Genomic DNA, 26,651 nt, shown 5'->3' with positions numbered 1-26,651 from the left:
AGATCATGGGTCTGGTCAAGATCATGGGTCTGGTCACAGATCATGGGTCTGGTCAGGATCACGGGTCTGGTCACAGATCACAGGTCTGGTCAGGATCATGGGTCTGGTCAGGATCAGGGGTGTGGTCAGGATCACGGGTCTGGTCACAGATCACGGGTCTGGTCAGGATCAGGGGTCTGGTCAGGATCACGGGTCTGGTCAGGATCACGGGTCTGGTCAGGATCACGGGTCTGGTCAGGATCGGGGGTCTGGTCAGGATCACAGGTCTGGTCAGGATCACGGGTCTGGTCAGGATCACGGGTCTGGTCAGGATCGGGGGTCTGGTCAGGATCACAGGTCTGGTCAGGATCACGGGTCTGGTCAGGATCACGGGTCTGGTCAGGATCATGGGTCTGGTCAGGATCAGGGGTCTGGTCAGGATCAGGGGTCTGGATCACGGGTCTGGGCACAGATCAGGGGTCTGGTCAGGATCAGGGGTCTGGTCAGGATCAGGGGTCTGGTCAGGATCACGGGTCTGGGCACAGATCAGGGGTCTGGTCAGGATCACGGGTCTGGTCAGGGTCAGGGGTCTGGTCAGGATCACGTGTCTGGGCACAGATCAGGGGTCTGGTCAGGATCACGTGTCTGGGCACAGATCAGGGGGCCGGTCAGGATCACGTGTCTGGGCACAGATCAGGGGTCTGGTCAGGATCACGGGTCTGGGCACAGATCAGGGGTCTGGTCAGGATCACGGGTCTGGTCAGGATCACGTGTCTGGGCACAGATCAGGGGTCTGGTCAGGATCACGTGTCTGGGCACAGATCAGGGGTCTGGTCAGGATCACGGGTCTGGTCAGGATCACGGGTCTGGGCACAGATCAGGGGTCTGGTCAGGATCAGGGGTCTGGTCAGGATCAGGGGTCTGGTCAGGATCATGGGTCTGGTCACAGATCACGGGTCTGGTCACAGATCAGGGGTCTGGTCAGGATCAGGGGTCTGGTCAGGATGAGGGGTCTGGTCAGGATGGCAGGTCTGGGGTCAGCCTGTCTCCCATTGTCTGCTGGCAGAGTTATAGCATTTGAACTCCTCCAGATAATCAGCTTTATCTCTTCTCAGACCACACAAAACACATTTGAGACCTGTGATTTCAGGCCGTGTTCTCTAATAGTCTCTGACAATCTGCAGGATATTCCGTAGAAGTTCTTCAGGTCCCGGAGGGGCCCTTCTATGTGGCCGGAGCCCCAAGACATCAATATGTCGGCATTGTGATGATCTTCCGAGAGACACCACATGGCACCGAGTGGATCCGCAACATCTCAGGAGAGCAGGTGGGGAATGGAGGGATCTGCAACACAAGAGTCCTGTATGAGAGACTGACAGAGAGAGAAGAGACTGCTCCATACAAGAGACCGTCCTATGATACTATAGACAGGGAGAGACTGCTCCATACAAGAGACCGTCCTATGATACTATAGACAGGGAGAGACGGCTCCATACAAGAGACCGTCCTATGATACTATAGACAGGGAGAGACGGCTCCATACAAGAGACCCTCCTATGATACTATAGACAGGGAGAGACGGCTCCATACAAGAGACCGTCCTATTATACTATAGACAGGGAGAGACGGCTCCATACAAGAGACCGTCCTATGATACTATAGACAGGGAGAGACGGCTCCATACAAGAGACCGTCCTATGATACTATAGACAGGGAGAGACGGCTCCATACAAGAGACCCTCCTATGATACTATAGACAGGGAGAGACAGCTCCATACAAGAGACCCCCCTATTATACTATAGACAGGGAGAGACTGCTCCATACAAGAGACCCTCCTATTATACTATAGACAGGGAGAGACGGCTCCATACAAGAGACCCTCCTATTATACTATAGACGGGGAGAGACGGCTCCATACAAGAGACCCTCCTATGATACTATAGACAGGGAGAGACGGCTCCATACAAGAGACCGTCCTATCATACTATAGACAGGGAGAGACGGCTCCATACAAGAGACCCCCCTATTATACTATAGACAGGGAGAGACTGCTCCATACAAGAGACCCCCCTATTATACTATAGACAGGGAGAGACTGCTCCATAGAAGAGACCGTCCTATGATACTATAGACAGGGAGAGACGGCTCCATACAAGAGACCGTCCTATGATACTATAGACAGGGAGAGACGGCTCCATACAAGAGACCCTCCTATGATACTATAGACAGGGAGAGACTGCTCCATACAAGAGACCCTCCTATGATACTATAGACAGGGAGAGACGGCTCCATACAAGAGACTGTCCTATGATACTATAGACAGGGAGAGACGGCTCCATACAAGAGACCCTCCTATGATACTATAGACAGGGAGAGACGGCTCCATACAAGAGACTGTCCTATGATACTATAGACAGGGAGAGACGGCTCCATACAAGAGACCCTCCTATGATACTATAGACAGGGAGAGACTGCTCCATACAAGAGACCCTCCTATGATACTATAGACAGGGAGAGACAGCTCCATACAAGAGACCCCCCTATTATACTATAGACAGGGAGAGACTGCTCCATACAAGAGACCCTCCTATTATACTATAGACAGGGAGAGACGGCTCCATACAAGAGACTGTCCTATGATACTATAGACAGGGAGAGACGGCTCCATACAAGAGACCGTCCTATGATACTATAGACAGGGAGAGACGGCTCCATACAAGAGACCGTCCTATGATACTATAGACAGGGAGAGACTGCTCCATACAAGAGACCCTCCTATGATACTATAGACAGGGAGAGACTGCTCCATACAAGAGACCCTCCTATTATACTATAGACAGGGAGAGACGGCTCCATACAAGAGACTGTCCTATGATACTATAGACAGGGAGAGACGGCTCCATACAAGAGACCCTCCTATGATACTATAGACAGGGAGAGACGGCTCCATACAAGAGACTGTCCTATGATACTATAGACAGGGAGAGACGGCTCCATACAAGAGACCCTCCTATTATACTATAGACAGGGGGAGACTGCTCCATACAAGAGACTGTTCTATGATACTATAGACAGGGAGAGACTGCTCCATACAAGAGACTGTCCTATGATACTATAGACAGGGAGAGACGGCTCCATACAAGAGACCCTCCTATTATACTATAGACAGGGAGAGACTGCTCCATACAAGAGACCCTCCTATTATACTATAGACAGGGAGAGACTGCTCCATACAAGAGACTGTTCTATGATACTATAGACAGGGAGAGACTGCTCCATACAAGAGACTGTCCTATGATACTATAGACAGGGAGAGACGGCTCCATACAAGAGACCCTCCTATTATACTATAGACAGGGAGAGACGGCTCCATACAAGAGACCCCCCTATTATACTATAGACAGGGAGAGACGGCTCCATACAAGAGACCCCCCTATTATACTATAGACAGGGAGAGACTGCTCCATACAAGAGACCCTCCTATGATACTATAGACAGGGAGAGACGGCTCCATACAAGAGACCCTCCTATTATACTATAGACAGGGAGAGACATCTCCATACAAGAGACTGTCCTATTATACTATAGACAGGGAGAGACGGCTCCATACAAGAGACCCTCCTATTATACTATAGACAGGGAGAGACGGCTCCATACAAGAGACCGTCCTATTATACTATAGACAGGGAGAGACGGCTCCATACAAGAGACCGTCCTATTATACTATAGACAGGGAGAGACGGCTCCATACAAGAGACCGTCCTATTATACTATAGACAGGGAGAGACGGCTCCATACAAGAGACCGTCCTATGATACTATAGACAGGGAGAGACTGCTCTATACAAGAGACCGTCCTATTATACTATAGACAGGGAGAGACTGCTCCATACAAGAGACCCTCCTATTATACTATAGACAGGGAGAGACTGCTCCATACAAGAGACCGTCCTATGATACTATAGACAGGGAGAGACATCTCCATACAAGAGACCGTCCTATTATACTATAGACAGGGAGAGACGGCTCCATACAAGAGACCGTCCTATGATACTATAGACAGGGAGAGACATCTCCATACAAGAGACCGTCCTATTATACTATAGACAGGGAGAGACTGCTCCATACAAGAGACCCTCCTATTATACTATAGACAGGGAGAGACATCTCCATACAAGAGACCGTCCTATGATACTATAGACAGGGAGAGACGGCTCCATACAAGAGACCGTCCTATGATACTATAGACAGGGAGAGACGGCTCCATACAAGAGACCGTCCTATGATACTATAGACAGGGGGAGACGGCTCCATACAAGAGACCGTCCTATGATACTATAGACAGGGGGAGACTGCTCCATACAAGAGACCGTCCTATGATACTATAGACAGGGAGAGACTGCTCCATACAAGAGACCGTCCTATGATACTATAGACAGGGAGAGACTGCTCCATACAAGAGACCGTCCTATGATACTATAGACAGGGAGAGACGGCTCCATACAAGAGACCCCCTATTATACTATAGACAGGGAGAGACGGCACGGAGAGGACAGTACAGATATGTATAGATGGAGTCATTGGATTTGTATCTCCTCCATGCTGTGTCAGGTCGGCTCGTACTTTGGCGCAGAGATTGAGGTCGGTGACATTGATCTGGACGGTCTCTCAGATGTGGTGCTGATTGCGGCTCCTCATTTCACTGATGTTCGAAGGTCTGGACAGGTGTCTGTATATCACTATATTCAGGTGAGGCCAAATCTGTCCAACCTCTTCATCTCATCCTCCGCTCTGCTCCTTCCTCCTCCTCTTCTATCTCTCCTTCCATTCCTCCTCTTCTATCTCTCCTTCCCACCCCCCTCTTCTATCTCTCCTTCCCTTCCTCCTCCTCTTCTATCTCTCCTTCCCTTCCCCCTCTTCTATCTCTCCTTCCCTTCCCCCTCTTCTATCTCTCCTTCCCTTCCCCTCTTCTATCTCTCCTTCCCTTCCCCCTCTTCTATCTCTCCTTCCCTTCCTCCTCCTCTTCTATCTCTCCTTCCCTTCCTCCTCTTCTATCTCTCCTTCCCTTCCCCCTCTTCTATCTCTCCTTCCCTTCCTCCTCTTCTATCTCTCCTTCCCTTCCTCCTCTTCTATCTCTCCTTCCATTCCTCCTCCTCCTCTTCTATCTCTCCTTCCCTTCCCCCTCTTCTATCTCTCCTTCCCTTCCTCCTCTTCTGTCTCTCCTTCCCTTCCTCCTCTTCTTCTATCTCCTCCTTCCCTTCCCCTCTTCTATCCCTCCTTCCCTTCCTCCTCTTCTATCTCCTCCTTCCCTTCCTCCTCTTCTATCTCTCCTTCCCTTCCTCTTCTCTCTCCTTCTCCCCCTCCTCTTCTATCTCCTCCTTCCCTTCCCCCTCCTCTTCTATCTCTCCTTCCCTTCCTCCTCTTCTATCTCTCCTTCCCTTCCCCCTCTTCTATCTCTCCTTCCCTTCCCCCTCTTCTATCTCTCCTTCCCTTCCTCCTCTTCTATCTCTCCTTCCCTTCCCCCCCTTCTATCTCTCCTTCCCTTCCTCCTCTTCTCTCTCTCCTTCCCTTCCTCCTCTTCTATCTCTCCTTCCCTTCCTCCTCTTCTATCTCTCCTTCCCTTCCTCCTCTTCTATCTCTCCTTCCCTTCCTCTTCTCTCTCCTTCCCTTCCCCCTCTTCTATCTCTCCTTCCCTTCCCCCTCTTCCATCTCTCCTTCCCTTCCTCCTCTTCTATCTCTCCTTCCCTTCCTCCTCTTCTATCTCTCCTTCCCTTCCCCTCTTCTATCTCTCCTTCCCTTCCCCCTCTTCTATCTCTCCTTCCCTTCCTCCTCTTCTATCTCTCCTTCCCTTCCTCTTCTCTCTCCTTCCCTTCCCCCTCTTCTATCTCTCCTTCCCTTCCCCCTCTTCCATCTCTCCTTCCCTTCCTCCTCTTCTATCTCTCCTTCCCTTCCTCCTCTTCTATCTCTCCTTCCCTTCCCCCTCTTCTATCTCTCCTTCCCTTCCCCCTCTTCTATCTCTCCTTCCCTTCCTCCTCTTCTATCTCTCCTTCCCTTCCTCTTCTCTCTCCTTCCCTTCCCCCTCTTCTCTCTCTCTCTCTCTCCTTCCCTTCCACCTCTTCTCTCTCTCCTTCCCTTCCCCCTCTTCTCTCTCTCCTTCCCTTCCCCCTCTTCTAGCTCTCCTTCCCTTCCTCCTCTTCTATCTCTCCTTCCCTTCCCCCTCTTCTATCTCTCCTTCCCTTCCTCCTCTTCTATCTCTCCTTCCCTTCCTCTTCTCTCTCCTTCCCTTCCCCCTCTTCTATCTCTCCTTCCCTTCCCCCTCTTCCATCTCTCCTTCCCTTCCTCCTCTTCTATCTCTCCTTCCCTTCCTCCTCTTCTATCTCTCCTTCCCTTCCCCCTCTTCTATCTCTCCTTCCCTTCCCCCTCTTCTATCTCTCCTTCCCTTCCTCCTCTTCTATCTCTCCTTCCCTTCCTCTTCTCTCTCCTTCCCTTCCCCCTCTTCTCTCTCTCTCTCTCTCCTTCCCTTCCCCCTCTTCTCTCTCTCTCTCTCTCCTTCCCTTCCTCCTCTTCTATCTCTCCTTCCCTTCCTCTTCTCTCTCCTTCCCTTCCCCCTCTTCTATCTCTCCTTCCCTTCCCCCTCTTCCATCTCTCCTTCCCTTCCTCCTCTTCTATCTCTCCTTCCCTTCCTCCTCTTCTATCTCTCCTTCCCTTCCCCCTCTTCTATCTCTCCTTCCCTTCCCCCTCTTCTATCTCTCCTTCCCTTCCTCCTCTTCTATCTCTCCTTCCCTTCCTCTTCTCTCTCCTTCCCTTCCCCCTCTTCTCTCTCTCTCTCTCTCCTTCCCTTCCACCTCTTCTCTCTCTCCTTCCCTTCCTCTTCTCTCTCCTTCCCTTCCCCCTCTTCTCTCTCTCCTTCCCTTCCCCCTCTTCTCTCTCTCCTTCCCTTCCTCCTCTCTCATGTATTTCTCGCTCATCTCCCCCCAGGGAAGTCTCGAGTTTCGGGGGTCTCTCCATGGTGAGTCGGGTCACCTTCACTCTCAGTTTGGAGCGGCGGTCTCGTGTCTCGGTGATCTGGATGGAGATGGATTCGGCGATGTGGCTGTTGGAGCTCCATATGAGATGGAGGGGAGAGGAGCTCTGTACATATTCGGAGGAAGGGCCGGAGGGGTGAACTCTGAATACAGCCAGGTAGGAGGATAGAAATGGGTTGTATGAAGGAGTCTCGGGAGGGCTGAGTGGCGCCTCCTCTGGACATTGAGCTCTTTTCCCCTCTTATCAGCGCCTGACGGCTCCTGCTGGGAGTTCTGGATTTGGACTGTCGGTGGATGGAGTGATGGATATGACGGGGGATGGACTGACGGACGTTGCGGTGGGAACGGCGGGAAGTGTCGCCCTCTTCAGGTCTTTGTTCTTTTCCTCTTTGCTATTTTAGATTTGTTCTACTCAGAATTGTGAATTATCCCCCTTGGTGTCCCCTTTACAGGTCACAACCTCTGCTGGACGTCAATGTAACCCTGACCTCCACCCCCCCGGAGATCCCTTTCCCCACCGTGGAGGGAGCCAACTGTGCCAATGAAGTCACCCTGCAGATATGTGTGGAGCCCAAAATCCTCACCACCCAATATAAAGGTGAAGAGACCACCAGAGGTCCTCCATATTGTGCCATTCCATGAGCCGTCCTATCAACTGACAGATCTCTTCTGTTCTTTTCTCTAGAAGGACCACCCCATTATACTCCTCTACTCTTTTTATGACCCCCCACCCACCAATTACTTCCTTTTCTGTTTCTCTAAGGTCCTCCCCAATACTTACGTTTCCTCTCTCTAAGGACCCCTCCACCATTACTCTCTCTTATCCTCTAAGTACCCCCCATTACTTTCCTTTTCTAAGAGCCGCCCCACATTATTCTCCTTTCCTCTCTGAAAGACCCCCTTCCCTCCATTACTCTCATCTCTTTTCTCCGAGGATCCCCCAATTACTCTCATTTTCTCCCTCCAATACCCCCCCCCCATTAGTCTCCTTTCCTTTTTCTAAAGATCCATGCCCATTACTCTCATTCCTTCTTTCTAAGGATTCCCCCTCCCCCTTCTTTCCTCTTGCTAAGCTCCCCCATGTCCTTCTTTCTAAATACCCCTTCCCCCAACTCCCATTACCCCCCTTTCCTTTCTCTAAGAGCCCCCCCCCCATCACTTTCCTCTCCTCTCTCCTCTCTCTTACAATTCATTCTTCTCTCTAAGAATATCTGACCCCCATCCCTTCCGATTACTCGGTTACTCTCCTCTCCCTTTATTAGTCTTCTTTCCTCTAAGGATCATTCCAATTACTCGTTTCCTTTCTTTATCAACCCCCCCCCACCATTGCTCATTTCCTTTCTCTAAGACCCCCCCCCCCCCCCATTACTCTCCTTTTCTTTTCCTAAAGACCTCAATACCTCATTGCCCCCGTTCCTCTCTCTAAGCCCCTGTACACACGGTCGGAGATTTTGACAACCAAATCCGTTGGATTTTGTCCGTCGGATTTTGTCCGAAACTGTTGCATACACACGGGTCGGACAAAGTTGGCGAAAAATCCGATCATTCAGAACGTGATGACGTCATTTCGTTACGATGGGACTACATTCAGGCTAGTAGCCAATAGCTTTGATGTAGGAATTTGATCTGAGCATGCGTGGCACTTGGTCCGATCAAAATTCTCTACACATGATTGGAAATTTTTTCCGATCGAACCAGTTGGTCGGGAAATATTTCCAACATGTTGGAAAATTGGGTCGGACGGAGATTTGGACAGAATCAGTCCGATGCAGACCACACACAGACGGATTATCCGACAACACGGTCCGATAGGACACATTCCGACGGATTCTCCGGCCGTGTGTACAAGGGCTTAGAACCCCTATTAGTCTCCTTCTATCTCGCTGGGATCCCCCATTGCTCTCCCTCTAAGGATCCCTGAAAATGTCCCTCCTGAACTCTCTAATAGGCCCCATTATTGACGTCTCCAGTCCCCCCGGGCCCCCATCACATTATCTCCTCTCTTTTTAGGGCTCCTGAACGTCTCCCTCCAGTACACCGTCATTCTGGACTTTGAGCGACCGGTCAGTCGAATGTCCTTCGCAAACAGTCAGAAGGAGATAATAAAGACCATCGTCCTCGAGGTGGACCAGCCTGTGTGCCGCAATCACAACATTTCCCTTCTGGTAAGAGACGTGCTCACCCTGTATCTGCCCCTCTGATGGGTCACTCTTCATGGGGGGCATTACAATAGTTGGGGGTATTGTACAGAATCGAATGTTATGGGATTTGGGGGGGGGTCACAAAATAGATTTATTTTCCTGTGTTGTGATTGGTGTCTTTGTCTCCTTCAGGACTGTTTTCTGGAGAACAGCTCTCCTGTGTTGGTGTCTGTTACGGCCTCTCAGATCCCAAATGTCTCTCGCTGGCTCCTCTCTCCATCCAGCATTCTTAAAGACAGTGCCCAGGTACGTGTGGAGCCACTTGTGGTCACTGGCTGGCACTCCCAGGGGGCCAACGCAGAAAACAGTACCAAACTATTATCAAATCACCTGCCTGAACCACTGACACCACTGACACCACTGACACCAATGACACCAATGACACCAGTGACACCAATGACACCAGTGACACCAATGACACCAATGACACCAGTGACACCACTGACACCACTGACACCACTGACACCACTGACAGGATGGATCCATAACCCAAATCCTGAACCTCCATCAATCGAGACTGAAGAGATGAGCTACACCCTTCAATCTTCAGTCCTCCATTTCTGGTGATTTGGTGTCCCCTGTAGCCTCATTTTCCTTGAGAGGAACCCGGGGTGGTCTTCTTGTTGTAGACCTTCAAGGTTCCTCATGTTGGGTGTTCAGAGACGGCCATAGACTTCCTGTCCGCATGAACCAGTCCGGCCATTTCTCCTTCCACCTCTCCCAATAACAAGGTGTTTCCACCACAGGGGTGCCAGTCACATCTTCTCTGTAACCCCTAGAGATGGCATTGTGTGGTGTGACATCCCATGAGGTTCAGAGAGGCTACAACCAACTTCACACCAGTAATTATCCCACGCTCACTGAAGCCATACCTCTTCTCCATTCCCATTTGGTTTGACAAAAATTTAGACTTTTAAATGGCAATGCACTTTTTTTTTTTTTACTCAAAACTTTTTTTTATTGACAAGGAAAAAAATAGCTTGTACTTTACAGAGCTGAAAGGCAAAGATGACAACCCTCCACCCAGGCTTTACACATGAGATATAAAAGCCGCTACCGAGCCGCACATGCGGAGATTATTCAAAAAATGTGTTTTTTGTTTTTGAAAACACAAACAGTAAAAAAAAGAAAAACAGATAAAAACAAAATAAAACAAAACAGGCCGAGATTATTGGTGGGACGTTTCCTCAGAAGTCTCCTTTGTCCAAACTTGGGCCATAACCATGATAAGTCTGGGTGGTCTTATCATTGTAACTTTCCGTCGCTGATTGTGGTGGGTGAGACTTGGGTTATCAAGCCAACTTTGCCAGATAAGGTTAGATCTGTTAACCGCTTTTCGATGGCGATAAGCCAATTGCTCTCCGAGTAGAAGGGAGTTAAGGTAGGTGGGCGCCAACCGAAATCGCGATATCAGCTTTCTAGCTAGGTATAATAACCTTGACGTCATAATATCAATACCTTTTTGGATACATTTCAGCATCAATTGCGCCCAACAAGCACACCAGAGGATCAAGAGGTATCTGGGCTACATCGGAAATAACCTGAAATGCACTTTGATGTTGTTTGTTAGTGAATAGGTTTAGAGAGGGCTTTTCTCTTAGAGAATAGGTGATGGACACTTCTTGTCTCCACCCCCTACCCAACTCTGAGCACCATCCCTTGGTTCCACCCCCTACCCACCTCTGAGCACCATCCCTTGGTTCCACCCCCTACCCACCTCTGAGCACCATCCCTTGGTTCCACCCCCTACCCACCTCTGAGCACCATCCCTTGGTTCCATCCCCTACCCACCTCTGAGCACCATCCCTTGGTTCCACCCCCTACCCACCTCTGAGCACCATCCCTTGGTTCCACCCCCTACCCACCTCTGAGCACCATCCCTTGGTTCCATCCCCTACCGACCTCTGAGCACCATCCCTTGGTTCCACCCCCTACCCACCTCTGAGCACCATCCCTTGGTTCCACCCCCTACCCACCTCTGAGCACCATCCCTTGGTTCCACCCCCTACCCACCTCTGAGCACCATCCCTTGGTTCCATCCCCTACCGACCTCTGAGCACCATCCCTTGGTTCCACCCCCTACCCACCCTTGGTGCGACCAACAAGCACACCAGAGGATCAAGAGGTATCTGGGCTACATCGGAAATAACCTGAAATGCACTTTGATGTTGTTTGTTAGTGAATAGGTTTAGAGAGGGCTTTTCTCTTAGAGAATAGGTGATGGACACTTCTTGTCTCCACCCCCTACCCAACTCTGAGCACCATCCCTTGGTTCCACCCCCTACCCACCTCTGAGCACCATCCATTGGTTCCACCCCCTACCCACCTCTGAGCACCATCCCTTGGTTCCATCCCCTACCCACCTCTGAGCACCATCCCTTGGTTCCATCCCCTACCAACCTCTGAGCACCATCCCTTGGTTCCACCCCCTACCCACCTCTGAGCACCATCCCTTGGTTCCATCCCCTACCCACCTCTGAGCACCATCCCTTGGTTCCATCCCCTACCAACCTCTGAGCACCATCCCTTGGTTCCACCCCCTACCGACCTCTGAGCACCATCCCTTGGTTCCACCCCCTACCCACCTCTGAGCACCATCCCTTGGTTCCATCCCCTACCCACCTCTGAGCACCATCCCTTGGTTCCACCCCCTACCCACCTCTGAGCACCATCCCTTGGTTCCATCCCCTACCCACCTCTGAGCACCATCCCTTGGTTCCACCCCCTACCCACCTCTGAGCACCATCCCTTGGTTCCACCCCCTACCCACCTCTGAGCACCATCCCTTGGTTCCACCCCCTACCCACCTCTGAGCACCATCCCTTGGTTCCACCCCCTACCCACCTCTGAGCACCATCCCTTGGTTCCACCCCCTACCCACCTCTGAGCACCATCCCTTGGTTCCATCCCCTACCCACCTCTGAGCACCATCCCTTGGTTCCACCCCCTACCCACCTCTGAGCACCATCCCTTGGTTCCACCCCCTGCCCACCTCTGAGCACCATCCCTTGGTTCCATCCCCTACCGACCTCTGAGCACCATCCCTTGGTTCCACCCCCTACCCACCTCTGAGCACCATCCCTTGGTTCCACCCCCTACCCACCTCTGAGCACCATCCCTTGGTTCCACCCCCTACCCACCTCTGAGCACCATCCCTTGGTTCCATCCCCTACCGACCTCTGAGCACCATCCCTTGGTTCCACCCCCTACCCACCTCTGAGCACCATCCCTTGGTTCCACCCTCTACCCACCTCTGAGCACCATCCCTTGGTTCCACCCCCTACCCACCCCTGAGCACCATCCCTTGGTTCCACCCCCTACCGACCTCTGAGCACCATCCCTTGGTTCCACCCCCTACCCACCTCTGAGCACCATCCCTTGGTTCCACCCCCTACCCACCTCTGAGCACCATCCCTTGGTTCCACCCCCTACCCACCTCTGAGCACCATCCCTTGGTTCCACCCCCTACCCACCTCTGAGCACCATCCCTTGGTTCCACCCCCTACCCACCTCTGAGCACCATCCCTTGGTTCCACCCCCTACCCACCTCTGAGCACCATCCCTTGGTTCCACCCCCTACCCACCCCTGAGCACCATCCCTTGGTTCCACCCCCTACCGACCTCTGAGCACCATCCCTTGGTTCCACCCCCTACCCACCTCTGAGCACCATCCCTTGGTTCCACCCCCTACCCACCTCTGAGCACCATCCCTTGGTTCCATCCCCTACCCACCTCTGAGCACCATCCCTTGGTTCCACCCCCCTACCCACCTCTGAGCACCATCCCTTGGTTCCACCCCCTACCCACCTCTGAGCACCATCCCTTGGTTCCACCCCCTACCCACCTCTGAGCACCATCCCTTGGTTCCACCCCCTACCCACCTCTGAGCACCATCCCTTGGTTCCATCCCCTACCCACCTCTGAGCACCATCCCTTGGTTCCACCCCCTACCCACCTCTGAGCACCATCCCTTGGTTCCACCCCCTACCCACCTCTGAGCACCATCCCTTGGTTCCATCCCCTACCCACCTCTGAGCACCATCCCTTGGTTCCACCCCCTACCCACCTCTGAGCACCATCCCTTGGTTCCATCCCCTACCCACCTCTGAGCACCATCCCTTGGTTCCACCCCCTACCCACCCCTGAGCACCATCCCTTGGTTCCACCCCCTACCGACCTCTGAGCACCATCCCTTGGTTCCACCCCCTACCCACCTCTGAGCACCATCCCTTGGTTCCACCCCCTACCGACCTCTGAGCACCATCCCTTGATTCCACCCCCTACCCACCTCCCAGCACTGCCTCATTTACAGAATACAGAGCCAAGTATCATTATGTCGTGCTAAGTAATTTCTATGGAATTTGGTAATGATAACAAGAAAAGCAGTAAAATAGATCCCCTGCAGCCAGCAGCAAAAAATTCCCCCAGCAGCAATAAATTCCCCCAGCAACAATAAATTCCCCCAACAACAATAAATTCCCCCAGAAACAATAGATTTCCCCAGAAACAATAGACCCCCCAGCAACATAGGACCCCTGCAACAAAATATCACCCCCAAAACAATTGACCCCCCAGCAGCAAGAACAGATCTCACAGCAGCCAGCATCAATAGACAATCCAGCAGCCAGGAACAATAGATCCCACCCCTCAACAGTAGATCCCTTCCAGCCACAATTGACCCACCCCTCCTCACCAAAGTTATAATCTCCCCCAGCAACAACCAACCCCCCAGTCGGTGGCACCCAGGACCCCCCCCCCCTCCCCCTGCAGATGGGAGGACGGTCAGACGGCACTTACCCCATCTAGGTAGCGGGTGGACAGGCAACGTGTAGTAAGGGCGGCATAAGCATGCCCTAGCGTGATCCTCCTCCCTCCTCCTATGCATCCAATAGGATTGCCTGTCCTTTCAGCTAATCGGGTGACGGGTCTCAGACCCGCTTCATGATGGTCCGGGAGGAGGATCACTGTGGCGATAGCGAATATTAGTTCGCTATTGTCGCGCAACTGGGTGGACTCTGCGCGCAATACTCTGTGCCCCAAACCCACCCTGTTTTGAAGCCTATTGGAGCCTCTGGTTCTAATCATGTTCTTCAAACCCCCCCCCCCCCCCATTGGAATCTATGGTTCGGCGCCCTGTATGTAGACTGGGGGGCCAGACGCATGGATGGGGGTCAGTGCTCGTGGGCTCCTAATGGACAGGCTGCCACTGATTCTCCATCACACCCCTTGGCATTCCATACATTCAGTGCTGGAATTGCCGGAGCTGCATTCCTGCTGAAAGAATGTCCTGGCTTTACCCAATAAGTGGCCCATATATCACATGATCACATGACATCTTTTCTGCCCCCCTGTAGATCCCCTTCCAGCTCTGTGGCAGTGGAGGAAGCTGTGAGCCCGACTTTCACCTACTTTTAACGTAAGTACCAATTTTTCACCCAGAGGTTTCAAAACGGTCCGACATCTTCTCCAGGACTGCCGATAGATTGTCTATGGAGGAGATTTAGGCAACACATTGGGTCTCCAGCCTTTATGGTATAGTCAGCATCCATCCAGATATTCCAGTACTCTGAGCCCAGATCATTCTCTACAGTGAATGAACGTTGGGGGAGTTCATCGGGCTGGGTTTCTATTCCTGGGGGGGGTTCAGTGAAACCAGCTGGAAGTCTTCAAACAATGAACTTAGCAATGAAACCTTTTGAAGTCTATGGGCTAATACACAATCTGTTGGTAAAAAAAAAGGGCATGGGGAGTTGGGCACTGCTATAGGCTGATTGTTGGTAAATACCATACCGTACAGTGAGGGGATGTGTGGAAGGGTGTTGTTTCTACAAATGCTTTAAATAACGTGATTGGAGGAGATAATTCACAAGGACCTGCCTCCTGGGTATGTTTCCTCAGCCCCATAATGCCCCGCCGCACTACAACCGCTAAATAGCAGAATCCCCTCCACTGCTATAATGTACACAACAGCACCAGGGATCCTGGGTAACTTCATTTACCAAATTGGTCATGCCCCTAATTGGTCAATGACATCAATGGGGATCCATGGCCAGTTTGTCTACATACAGTGGTGTGAAAAAGTGTTTGCCCCCTTCCTCATTTCCTGTTCCTTTGCATGTTTGTCACACTTAAGTGTTTCGGAACATCAAACCAATTTAAACAATAGTCAAGGACAACACAAGTAAACACAAAATGCAATTTGTAAATGAAGGTGTTTATTATTAAAGGTGAAAAAAAATCCAAACCATCATGGCCCTGTGTGAAAAAGTGATTGCCCCCTAAACCTAATAACTGGTTGGGCCACCCTTAGCAGCAACAACTGCAAGCAAGCGTTTGCGATAACGTGCAATGAGGCTTTTACAGCGTCCTGGAGGAATTTTGGCCCACTCATCTTTGCAGAATTGTCCTAATTCAGTTACATTAGAGGGTTTTCGAGCATGAACGGCCTTTTTAAGGTCATACCACAACATCTCAATAGGATTCAGGTCAGGACTTTGGCTAGGCCACTCCAAAGTCTTCATTTTGTTTTTCTTCAGCCATTCGGTGGTGGACTTGCTGGTGTGTTTAGGATCATTGTCCTGCTGCAGAACCCAAGTTGGTTTCAGCTTGAGTACACGAACAGATGGTCGGACATTCTCCTTCAGGATCTCTTGGTAGACAGCAGAATTCATAGTTCCTTTTATCACGGCAAGTCCTCCAGGTCCTGAAGCAGCAAAACAGCCCCAGACCATCACACTACCACCACCATATTTTACTGTTGGTATAATGTTCTTTTTATGAAATGCAGTGTTCCTTCTACGCCAGATATACTTGGACACACACCTTCCAAAGAGTTCCACTTTTGTCTCATCGGTCCACAGAATGTTGTCCCAAAAGTCTTGGGGATCATCAAGATGTGTTGTGGAGAAATTGAGACGAGCTTTGATGTTCTTTTTGCTCAGCAGTGGTTTTCTCCTTGGAACTCTGCCATGCAGGCCATTTTTGCCCAGTCTTTTCCTGATGGTGGAGGCATGAACGCTGACCTTAACTGAGGCAAGTGAGGCCTGCAGTTCCTTGGACGTTGTTGTGGGGTCTTTTGTGACCTCTTGGATGAGTCGTCGCTGCGCTCTTGGGGTCATTTTGGGCGGCCGGCCACTCCTGGGAAGGTTCACCACTGTTCCATGTCTTCGCCATTTGTGGATAATGGCTCTCACTGTGGTTCGCTGGATTCCCAAAGCTTTGGAAATGGCTTTATAACCCTTTCCAGACTGATAGATCTCAATTACTTTCTTTCTCAATTGTTCCTGAATTTCTTTGGGTCTCGGCATGATGTGTAGCTTTTAAGGATCTTCTGGTGGACCTTACTGTGTCAAGCAGCTCCTATTTAAGTGATGCCTTGATTGTGAACAGGTGTGGCAATAATCAGGCCTGGGTGTGGCTAGAGAAATTGAACTCAGGTGTGGACAACCACAGTTATAGTATGTTTTAACAAGGGGGGCAATCACTTTTTCACACAGGGCCATGATGGTTTGGATTTTTTTTCACCTTTAATAATAAACACCTTCATTTACAAATTGCATTTTGTGTTTACTTGTGTTGTCCTTGACTATTGTTTAAATTGGTTTGATGTTCCGAAACACTTAAGTGTGACAAACATGCAAAGGAACAGGAAATGAGGAAGGGGGCAAACACTTTTTCACACCACTGTATAGCAGTTTGGGATTCAGGCAGGTGAACTGGCCGATTTGTTAAGGGGTTCTTCAGACTGTGAACAGGCTGGGTTTGGGCCGAACTCACATTTGACCTGAAAGTCATCTCTATTTCTGTGACCTTAGGTCCATGTAGGAGCGACTTTTCTTATTGATCACACACATTGTCTGTTGCAGGATGGATCATTTGGTTGTGGAGGATGGGGCCTCCTTCTCTGTGTTCCTCAAACTTCACAACAAGGGAGACAATGCCCAAAGGGTTAAGCTTTGGGTCAACTACTCAACTGGACTGTCTTTCCGCAAAGTTAATATCACAGAGGTACTGAGTGAGGTCATGTGACGAGGGTGGGGGGTCAGATAAGGAATTATCTTACTGTGCATTATTCTTGAGGAATAACCATCATTTCTTGAAGGCATCGAGGAGGATCTCTCTATTGTGTGAAGATTTGGAGACCCGAAGCCTCTCGTGTAATGTTAGTCACCCGATCATGAGACGGGCATCCTGGGTGAGTCTACAAGTGAGAAGGGAAGGTGTGGAGAAGAGAGGTTCATGGAAGCAAATGGAAGAGAATTTCTGTTAGATGAGGAAGAACGTATGGGAAGGCAGGTAGAGGAGGGACATTGGATGGTGTGAGGAAGAGGCTATATGGAGGAGATGTATGGAGGAGATGTTTGGGGGAGATGTATGGAGGAGATGTATGGAGGAGATGTATGGGGGAGATGTATGGGGGAGATGTATGGAGGAGATGTATGGAGGAGATGTATGGAGGAGATGTATGGAGGAGATGTATGGGGGACATGTATGGAGGAGATGTATGGGGGAGATGTATGGATGAGATGTATAGAGGAGATGTATGGGGGAGATGTATGGAGGAGATGTATGGAGGAGATGTATGGGGGAGATGTATGCAGGAGATGTATGGAGGAGATGTTTGGAGGAGATGTATGGAAGAGATGTATGGGGGACATGTATGGAGGAGATGTATGGGGGAGATGTATGGGGGAGATGTATGGGGGAGATGTATGGAGGAGATGTATGGAGGAGATGTATGGAGGAGATGTATGGGGGAGATGTATGGGGGAGATGTATGGGGGAGATGTATGGATGAGATGTATGGAGGAGATGTATGGGGGAGATGTATGGAGGAGATGTATGGAGGAGATGTATGGGGGAGATGTATGCAGGAGATGTATGGAGGAGATGTTTGGAGGAGATGTATGGAAGAGATGTATGGGGGACATGTATGGAGGAGATGTATGGGGGAGATGTATGGAGGAGATGTATGGGGGAGATGTATGGGGGAGATGTATGGGGGAGATGTATGGAGGAGATGTTTGGAGGAGATGTATGGAAGAGATGTAGGGGGGAGATGTTTGGATGTAATGTATGCATGAGATGTATGGAGGAGATGTATGGAGGAGATGTTTGGAGGAGATGTATGGGGGAGATGTATGGGGGAGATGTATGGGGGAGATGTTTGGAGGAGATGTATGGAAGAGATGTAGGGGGGAGATGTTTGGATGTAATGTATGCATGAGATGTATGGAGGAGATGTATGGAGGAGATGTTTGGAGGAGATGTATGGGGGAGATGTATGGGGGAGATGTATGGGGGAGATGTTTGGAGGAGATGTATGGAAGAGATGTAGGGGGGAGATGTTTGGATGTAATGTATGCATGAGATGTATGGAGGAGATGTATGGAGGAGATGTTTGGAGGAGATGTATGGGGGAGATGTATGGGGGAGATGTATGGAGGAGATGTTTGGAGGAGATGTATGGAAGAGATGTAGGGGGGAGATGTTTGGATGTAATGTATGCATGAGATGTATGGAGGATATGTGTAGATGAAATGCATAGAGAAGATATTTTAGTGAGATGCACGTTGGTCTGCTAGTGCACAGTGGTGTGCGAGTACCTGTGTATTGTCTTGTTGAGTATTAGTGTCAGGAATTTAGTTGTTAGGTAATTTGGACAGGGTATAATTCCCAAGGTCTCAAGTCTTTTGCCGACTCTAACAGGTTTTCTTCTAAGATTGTCCTGTATTTGTCTCCATCCATCTTCCCATCAACTCTGACCAGCTTCCCTGTCCCTGCTGAACAAAACCATCCCCACCACATGATACTGCCACCACCATGTCTCACGGTTGGGATGGTGTGTTCAGGGTGATGAGGTTTGAAGTTGTGCCATACTATTTCCATTTTCCAATGATGGATGGACATATATGCAGGGTTAGGTTTGGATGAGATCTATAGAGATGTATGGAGGAGATTTTTGGAGGACTTGTATTGAGGAGATGTTTGTATGAGATGTATGGAGGACATGTATGGGTGAGATATTTGGAGGACATGTATGGAGGAGATGTTTGGATGAGATGTATGGAGGACATGTATGGGTGAGATATTTGGAGGACATGTATTGAGGAGATGTTTGGATGAGACGTATGGAGGACATGTATGGGGGAGATATTTGGAGGAGATGTATGGGTGAGATGTTTGGATGAGATGTATGGAGGAGATGTATGGAGGAGATGTTTGGATGAGATGTTTGGATGAGATGTATGGAGGAGATGTTTGGATGAGATGTATTGAGGAGATGTTTGGATGAGATGTATGGAGGACATGTATTGAGGAGATGTTTGGATGAGATGTATGGAGGACATGTATTGAGGAGATGTTTGGATGAGATGTATGGAGGACATGTATTGAGGAGATGTTTGCATGAGATGTATGGAGGAGATGTTTGGATGAGATGTATGGAGGAGATGTTTGGATGAGATGTATGGAGGAGATGTTTGGATGAGATGTTTGGATGAGATGTATGGAGGAGATGTTTGGATGAGATGTATTGAGGAGATGTTTGGATGAGATGTATTGAGGAGATGTTTGGATGAGATGTATGGAGGACATGTATTGAGGAGATGTTTGGATGAGATGTATGGAGGACATGTATGGAGGAGATGTTTGCATGAGATGTATGGAGGAGATGTTTGGATGAGATGTATGGAGGAGATGTTTGGATGAGATGTATGGAGGAGATGTTTGGATGAGATGTTTGGATGAGATGTATGGAGGAGATGTTTGGATGAGATGTATGGAGGAGATGTTTGGATGAGATGTATGGAGGAGATGTTTGGATGAGATGTATGGAGGAGATGTTTGGATGAGATGTTTGGATGAGATGTATGGAGGAGATGTTTGCATGAGATGTATGGAGGAGATGTTTGGATGAGATGTATGGAGGAGATGTTTGCATGAGATGTATGGAGGAGATGTTTGGATGAGATGTATGGAGGAGATGTTTGGATGAGATGTATGGAGGAGATGTTTGGATGAGATGTATGGAGGAGATGTTTGGATGAGATGTATGGAGGAGATGTTTGAATGAGATGTGTGGGGGACATGTATGGAGGAGATGTTTGGATGAGATGTATGGAGGACATGTATTGAGGAGATGTTTGGATGAGATGTATGGAGGAGATGTTTGGATGAGATGTATGGAGGAGATGTTTGGATGAGATGTGTGGTGGAGATGTATGGAGGATATTTATGGAGAAGATGTTTGGTGGACATGTATGGAGGAGATGTTTGGATGAGATGTGTGGTGGACATGTATGGAGGAGATGTTTGGATGAGATGTGTGGTGGACATGTATGGAGGAGATGTTTGGATGAGATGTGTGGTGGACATGTATGGAGGAGATGTTTGGAGGACATGTATGGAGGAGATGTATTGAGGAGATGTTTGGATGAGATGTGTGGTGGACATGTATGGAGGAGATGTTTGGATGAGATGTGTGGTGGACATGTATGGAGGAGATGTATGGAGGAGATGTTTGGATGACATGTATGGGTGAGATATTTGGAGGACATTTATGGAGGAGATGTATGGAGGAAATGTATTGAGGAGATGTTTGGATGAGATGTATGGAGGAGATGTTTGGATGAGATGTATGGAGGAGATGTTTGGATGAGATGTGTGGTGGACATGTATGGAGGAGATGTTTGGATGAGATGTGTGGTGGACATGTATGGAGGATATTTATGGAGAAGATGTTTGGTGGAGATGTTTGGAGGACATGAGAGGACAGATGACATCAGTGCAGGAAATATAGAGTCTAAAAGACATCAGAGAAAGGAGATGAACATCCTGCAAAGGATGGAAATGACTTTAGAGAAGACAGAAGAGGTAATGAAATAGAAGAGGATGGTTAGTGATGAGCTCAAGGTATGAAGAACAGAACTGAATGTTGATTCTGGTTTGCAGGCCGACATCCACATCATGTTTGGAATTGTCACCAATGTCTCGTGGCCGGATCGGGTCCAGCTATCTTTTCAGGTCACCAGGTGAGAGTGGAAGAGGCCATAGTTTGTTGTCCGCAAGTATCCCATTGTCTTCCTGTAACTGTCCAACTCATTGGGGCTCACAGGAGGTCGGGGAAATATATTCAGTCCTGGAGGACCGGAACGAAAGACAGAAAAGAAATGTAGTGTAGGGCCGGGCATGACAAGGTGGGAAGTTAGGCAACTAAAGGGTTAAGTAAAGGAAGAGAGGGAGAAGGGGTGGAGTGAGAGAAAGAAGTGTTGAGGGGGAGGAGAATATAAAGGAGGAGGCGGGGCCGTGAGGGTTCAGTCCGGAAGGAGAAGCTGAAGGAGGCAGTTTTCCCACCCACCCTCCCCGTGGTTTTGTTGTCGTTGTTGTCGTTGTGTGTTGTGTGTGTTGTGTGTGTTGTGTGTTGTGTGTTTTGTATTTCAGGTGCATTGGATTTGCAGGACGTCATAGCAGCTCGTAGTGGCGGTTCCTTGGTCTTTGATGGTGGCGGATAACAGATGTGATCGAAGTGGTGGGGGGCTCATGGGTGGGCCTCTCTGGGGTATTCCAGTGGAACGGGAGACTGGAATACGGTTATGTTTTGCTGGAGGCCGTATGGAAAGGTCCCGCAGTGTATTGGTGGTTAATGGTTAAGTGGGAGCACCCTCGTCAAAGACCAACAAGCTGGATGTTAATAAAGTTGCCGTTACAAAAGATTATTTAAAAATATTTACATTTTGGTTAAATAAAAATATGGCCGCTAGAGTGATAAGTGATAAGTTAGAGTGATAAGTTGGGTATGGGTAAGTGGGGTAATGAGTATGGGAAGGAAGTTGGCAATATCTGAGCTGGTCCTGTGATTGGTCAGGACTGGTTTTCAATGGATGGGGGGCAAAAGAACGGAGACATTTGACTAATATCTATGCTTTCCTGGACAGTGAGAATGATGGGAATAAGACCAACGTGACAAATAAGGTGACCCGAGACATCCCCGTCCTGTATCCAATCAACATCATCAGTCGCAGGTCTGTTCATCCGTGTTCATAGGTCACTTCCTATGTGATCTGGGAGTGTGTCGGGGGGGGATTTTGTACATACGTGTCCCCCATGTATTCTGTTGAGGTCTATGATGGGCTCGGTTCTTCATGTTCTATATATGTTGTCACCTCACAGGGTAGAAAACTCAACAAAGTATATTCTGTTCACCAAAAAAGAGGAGCGGAGCAATGTGACCCATGCATATCAGGTGAGCGTGAAGTGTGTATGTGGGGTATCAGGTGAGACCAATGTGTGTATGGGGGTGGTATAAAGTGAGACCATAGTGTGTATTGGGGGGTATCAGGAGGGACCATAGTGTGTATGGGTGGTATCAAGTGAGACCATAGTGCGTATGGGGGTGGTATAAGGTGGGACCATAGTGTGTATGGGGGGTATCAAGTGAGACCATAGTGCGTATAGGGGGTATCAGGAGGGACCATAGTGTGTATGGGGGTGGTATAAGGTGGGACCATAGTGTGTATGGAGGGGTTTAAGGTGGGACCATAGTGTGTATGGGGGTATCAGGTGAGACCATAGTGTGTATGGGGGGTGGTATAAGGTGGGACCATAGTGTGTATGGGGGTATCAGGTGAGACCATAGTGTGTATGGGGGTGGTATAAGGTGAGACCATAATGTGCATGTGGGGTATCAGGTGAGACCAATGTATGTATTGGGGGGGTTTAAGGTGGGACCATAGTGTGTATGGGGGTGGTATAAGGTGGGACCATAGTGTGTATGGGGTGGTATAAGGTGAGACCATAGTGTGTATGGGGGTGGTATAAGGTGGGACCATAGTGTGTATGGGGTGGTATAAGGTGAGACCATAGTGTGTATGGGGGTGGTATAAGGTGGGACCATAGTGTGTATGGGGGTGGTATAAGGTGGGACCATAGTGCGTATAGGGGGTATCAGGAGGGACCATAGTGTGTATGGGGGTGGTATAAGGTGGGACCATAGTGTGTATGGAGGGGTTTAAGGTGGGACCATAGTGTGTATGGGGGTATCAGGTGAGACCATAGTGTGTATGGGGGGTGGTATAAGGTGGGACCATAGTGTGTATGGGGGTATCAGGTGAGACCATAGTGTGTATGGGGGGTGGTATAAGGTGGGACCATAGTGTGTATGGGGGTGGTATAAGGTGAGACCATAATGTGCATGTGGGGTATCAGGTGAGACCAATGTATGTATTGGGGGGTTTAAGGTGGGACCATAGTGTGTATGGGGGTGGTATAAGGTGGGACCATAGTGTGTATGGGGGTGGTATAAGGTGAGACCATAGTGTGTATGGGGGTGGTATAAGGTGGGACCATAGTGTGTATGGGGTGGTATAAGGTGAGACCATAGTGTGTATGGGGGTGGTATAAGGTGAGACCATAGTGTGTATGGGGGTGGTATAAGGTGAGACCATAGTGTGTATGGGGGTGGTATAAGGTGAGACCATAGTGTGTATGGGGGTGGTATAAGGTGAGACCATAGTGTGTATGGGGGTGGTATAAGGTGAGACCATAGTGTGTATGGGGGTGGTATAAGGTGAGACCATAGTGTGTATGGGGGTGGTATAAGGTGGGACCATAGTGTGTATGGGGGTGGTATAAGGTGGGACCATAGTGTGTATGGGGTGGTATAAGGTGGGACCATAGTGTGTATGGGGGTGGTATAAGGTGAGACCATAGTGTGTATGGGGGTGGTATAAGGTGGGACCATAGTGTGTATGGGGATGGTATAAGGTGGGACCATAGTGTGTATGGGGGTGGTATAAGGTGGGACCATAGTGTGTATGGGGGTATAAGGTGGGACCATAGTGTGTATGGGGGTGGTATAAGGTGGGACCATAGTGTGTATGGGGGTGGTATAAGGTGGGACCATAGTGTGTATGGGGGTGGTATAAGGTGAGACCATAGTGTGTATGGGGGTGGTATAAGGTGAGACCATAGTGTGTATGGGGGTGGTATAAGGTGAGACCATAGTGTGTATGGGGGGGTATCAGGAGGGACCATAGTGTGTATGGGGGTGGTATAAGGTGGGACCATAGTATGTATGGGGGGGTTTAAGGTGGGACCATAGTGTGTATGGGGGTGGTATAAAGGGAAACCATAGTGTGTATGGGGGTATCAGGTGAGACCATAGTATGTATGGGGGTGGTATAAGGTGAGACCATAGTGTGTATGGGGGTGGTATAAGGTGGGACCATAGTGTGTATGGGGGTGGTATAAAGGGAAACCATAGTGTGTATGGGGGGGAAGGTCAGCAGCCTCCACATGCTGGCTCCTCGGTGGGGTCTGTACATTACAGGGGGGAGACTTGTTGGGTTGACCCACCATATGAACCCTTTCCAGATCCAGAACCTGGGATCCAGCCTGGTGGACACCGAGTTCATGGTCACAGTGAGGACTCCGGGGGAGGAGACGGGTGACCTTGTCTGGGATTACCATGTGACACGTTGGGTAAGATCTGGCTTCAAATAACCAGCCCGCTATCACCGTGACATGCGTGTACATGACGTGTAATCCATCTTTCAGGTCACCAGCGGTAGCTGTGAAGAGCCGGACCTTAACCAGGTCCCAGAGGGGTCCACAAAACTACCAGGAAACCAGGTATGGTGTGATTGGCTGCTGGTGGTGATGTCATAGTGATGGCAGACTAGGACATCATACTCCAAAAGAAAAAAAGAAAAAAGAAATTGATACTAATACACCCTAAAGAGTTAAATTACCAACATTTATTAAGCTATCAATAGCAAAGATAAATAACAAGCATATAAAATCCCTCTACCGCCATCCCTACACCAAGATGTAACCCATCCCCCAATAAACCATATCCATATGAAATGTTAGAAATAAACCCCCTCCCTAATGATTACCATACGATTGGTTGCACACATTGTACCATGTATGGGATATAATGATAGTGTTTCGGTGTATACTGCGCTGTGATAATAAACTTTATCGAGCCGCCAACACAACGCTTCTAGACAAAAAAGAAAAAAATATATATATGTGTAGTGCCACGACAAAGACAGAAATGTAAAATTCTACGTGTCACCATATAAATCTTAAAGCAAGAAAAACGTGTCCCCCTTGTGGTAAAAGGACATAAACCACGAAAAGCACATTTAAGCGGCTAAATAAACCTTCGAAATACAAATATAAGTGGAAAAAAAAAAAAAAAAAGTAATAATCCTTCACCAATAATTCTCAAAAAAGTCAGCGGGTGCCAAACCAGCCCCAAAGTGTGAAGTCCAGCAAGGAATTTGTAGAAGAATCAACTTTCCAAAAAATTGTGTGCTCTTCATACATGCGTCGCCACCGCCGTCACCACCGCCACCACCGTCACCACCGCCACCACCACCACCTCCGCCACCTCCAACGCTGCCACCGCCACCTCCAACGCTGCCACCGCCACCTCCAACGCTGCCACCGCCGCCGCCACCTCCAACGCTGCCACCGTCACCTCCAACGCTGCCACCGCCACCGCCACCTCCAACGCTGCCGCCGCCACCTCCAACGCTGCCACCGCCACCTCCAACGCTGCCACCACCGCCGCCACCTCCAACGCTGCCACCTCCAACGCTGCCACCGCCGCCGCCACCTCCAACGCTGCCACCGCCGCCACCACCTCCAACGCTGCCACCGCCTCCAACGCTGCCACCGCCACCGCCGCCTCCAATGCTGCCACCGCCGCCGCCACCTCCAACGCTGCCACCGCCTCCGCCAACCTCCAACGCTGCCACCGCCTCCGCCACCTCCAACGCTGCCACCGCCGCCACCTCCAACGCTGCCGCCACCACCGCCACCTCCAACGCTGCCACCTCCAACGCTGCCACCGCCACCTCCAACGCTGCCGCCGCCACCTCCAACGCTGCCACCACCACCGCCACCTCCAACGCTGCCACCTCCAACGCTGCCACTGCCACCTCCAACGCTGCCACCGCCGCCGCCGCCACCTCCAACGCTGCCACCACCACCGCCACCTCCAACGCTGCCACCTCCAACGCTGCCACTGCCACCTCCAACGCTGCCCCGCCACCGCCACCTCCAACGCTGCCACCGCCACCTCCAATGCTGCCACCGCCGCCACCACCTCCAACGCTGCCACCGCCACCGCCACTTCCAACGCTGCCACCGCCACCTCCAATGCTGCCACCGCCGCCACCACCTCCAACGCTGCCACCGCCACCTCCAACGCTGCCACCGCCACCTCCAACGCTGCCACCGCCACCACCACCTCCAACGCTGCCACCGCCACCTCCAACGCTGCCACCACCACCGCCAAACTGGGGGAGGCTTCCCGCAAGACTTGGACTTAGTCAGGCGTAGGCCCCCCCAAGTCCTGTAGGCTTATATATGGAATTCACCCAACAGGTGTAGATACTCCACGGACTCGTCTTGCACCACCACGTCACGTAGGCCA

At 50.2% G+C, this 26,651-nt stretch overlaps 1 protein-coding gene across 1 annotated transcript in view; it reads left to right on the top strand.

Annotated features, from left to right (window-relative positions):
• The window catches only part of LOC143925196 (integrin alpha-L-like), a 79,141-nt gene that overhangs the window by 41,951 nt on the left and 10,539 nt on the right, over nucleotides 1-26,651 (top strand). The window contains exons 7-21 of the mRNA XM_077449795.1: nucleotides 1,164-1,306; nucleotides 4,591-4,728; nucleotides 6,958-7,161; nucleotides 7,253-7,374; nucleotides 7,457-7,602; nucleotides 9,015-9,169; nucleotides 9,338-9,451; nucleotides 14,560-14,621; nucleotides 17,071-17,212; nucleotides 17,307-17,399; nucleotides 21,158-21,237; nucleotides 22,141-22,227; nucleotides 22,376-22,448; nucleotides 24,578-24,685; nucleotides 24,761-24,835. Of these exons, the coding sequence (XP_077305921.1) occupies nucleotides 1,164-1,306; nucleotides 4,591-4,728; nucleotides 6,958-7,161; nucleotides 7,253-7,374; nucleotides 7,457-7,602; nucleotides 9,015-9,169; nucleotides 9,338-9,451; nucleotides 14,560-14,621; nucleotides 17,071-17,212; nucleotides 17,307-17,399; nucleotides 21,158-21,237; nucleotides 22,141-22,227; nucleotides 22,376-22,448; nucleotides 24,578-24,685; nucleotides 24,761-24,835 (1,742 nt within the window). The remainder of the gene's footprint in view (nucleotides 1-1,163; nucleotides 1,307-4,590; nucleotides 4,729-6,957; nucleotides 7,162-7,252; nucleotides 7,375-7,456; nucleotides 7,603-9,014; nucleotides 9,170-9,337; nucleotides 9,452-14,559; nucleotides 14,622-17,070; nucleotides 17,213-17,306; nucleotides 17,400-21,157; nucleotides 21,238-22,140; nucleotides 22,228-22,375; nucleotides 22,449-24,577; nucleotides 24,686-24,760; nucleotides 24,836-26,651) is intronic.

This window comes from Lithobates pipiens, unplaced genomic scaffold (genome assembly GCF_037356315.1).
Source record: "Lithobates pipiens isolate NorthernLeopardFrog02 unplaced genomic scaffold, aLitPip1_a1.2 Scaffold_22, whole genome shotgun sequence".
NCBI classification, from domain to species: Eukaryota; Metazoa; Chordata; class Amphibia; order Anura; family Ranidae; genus Lithobates; species Lithobates pipiens.
The sequence above is the reverse complement of the archived record's forward strand: the minus strand, read 5'-3'. Positions and strand labels throughout refer to the sequence as shown.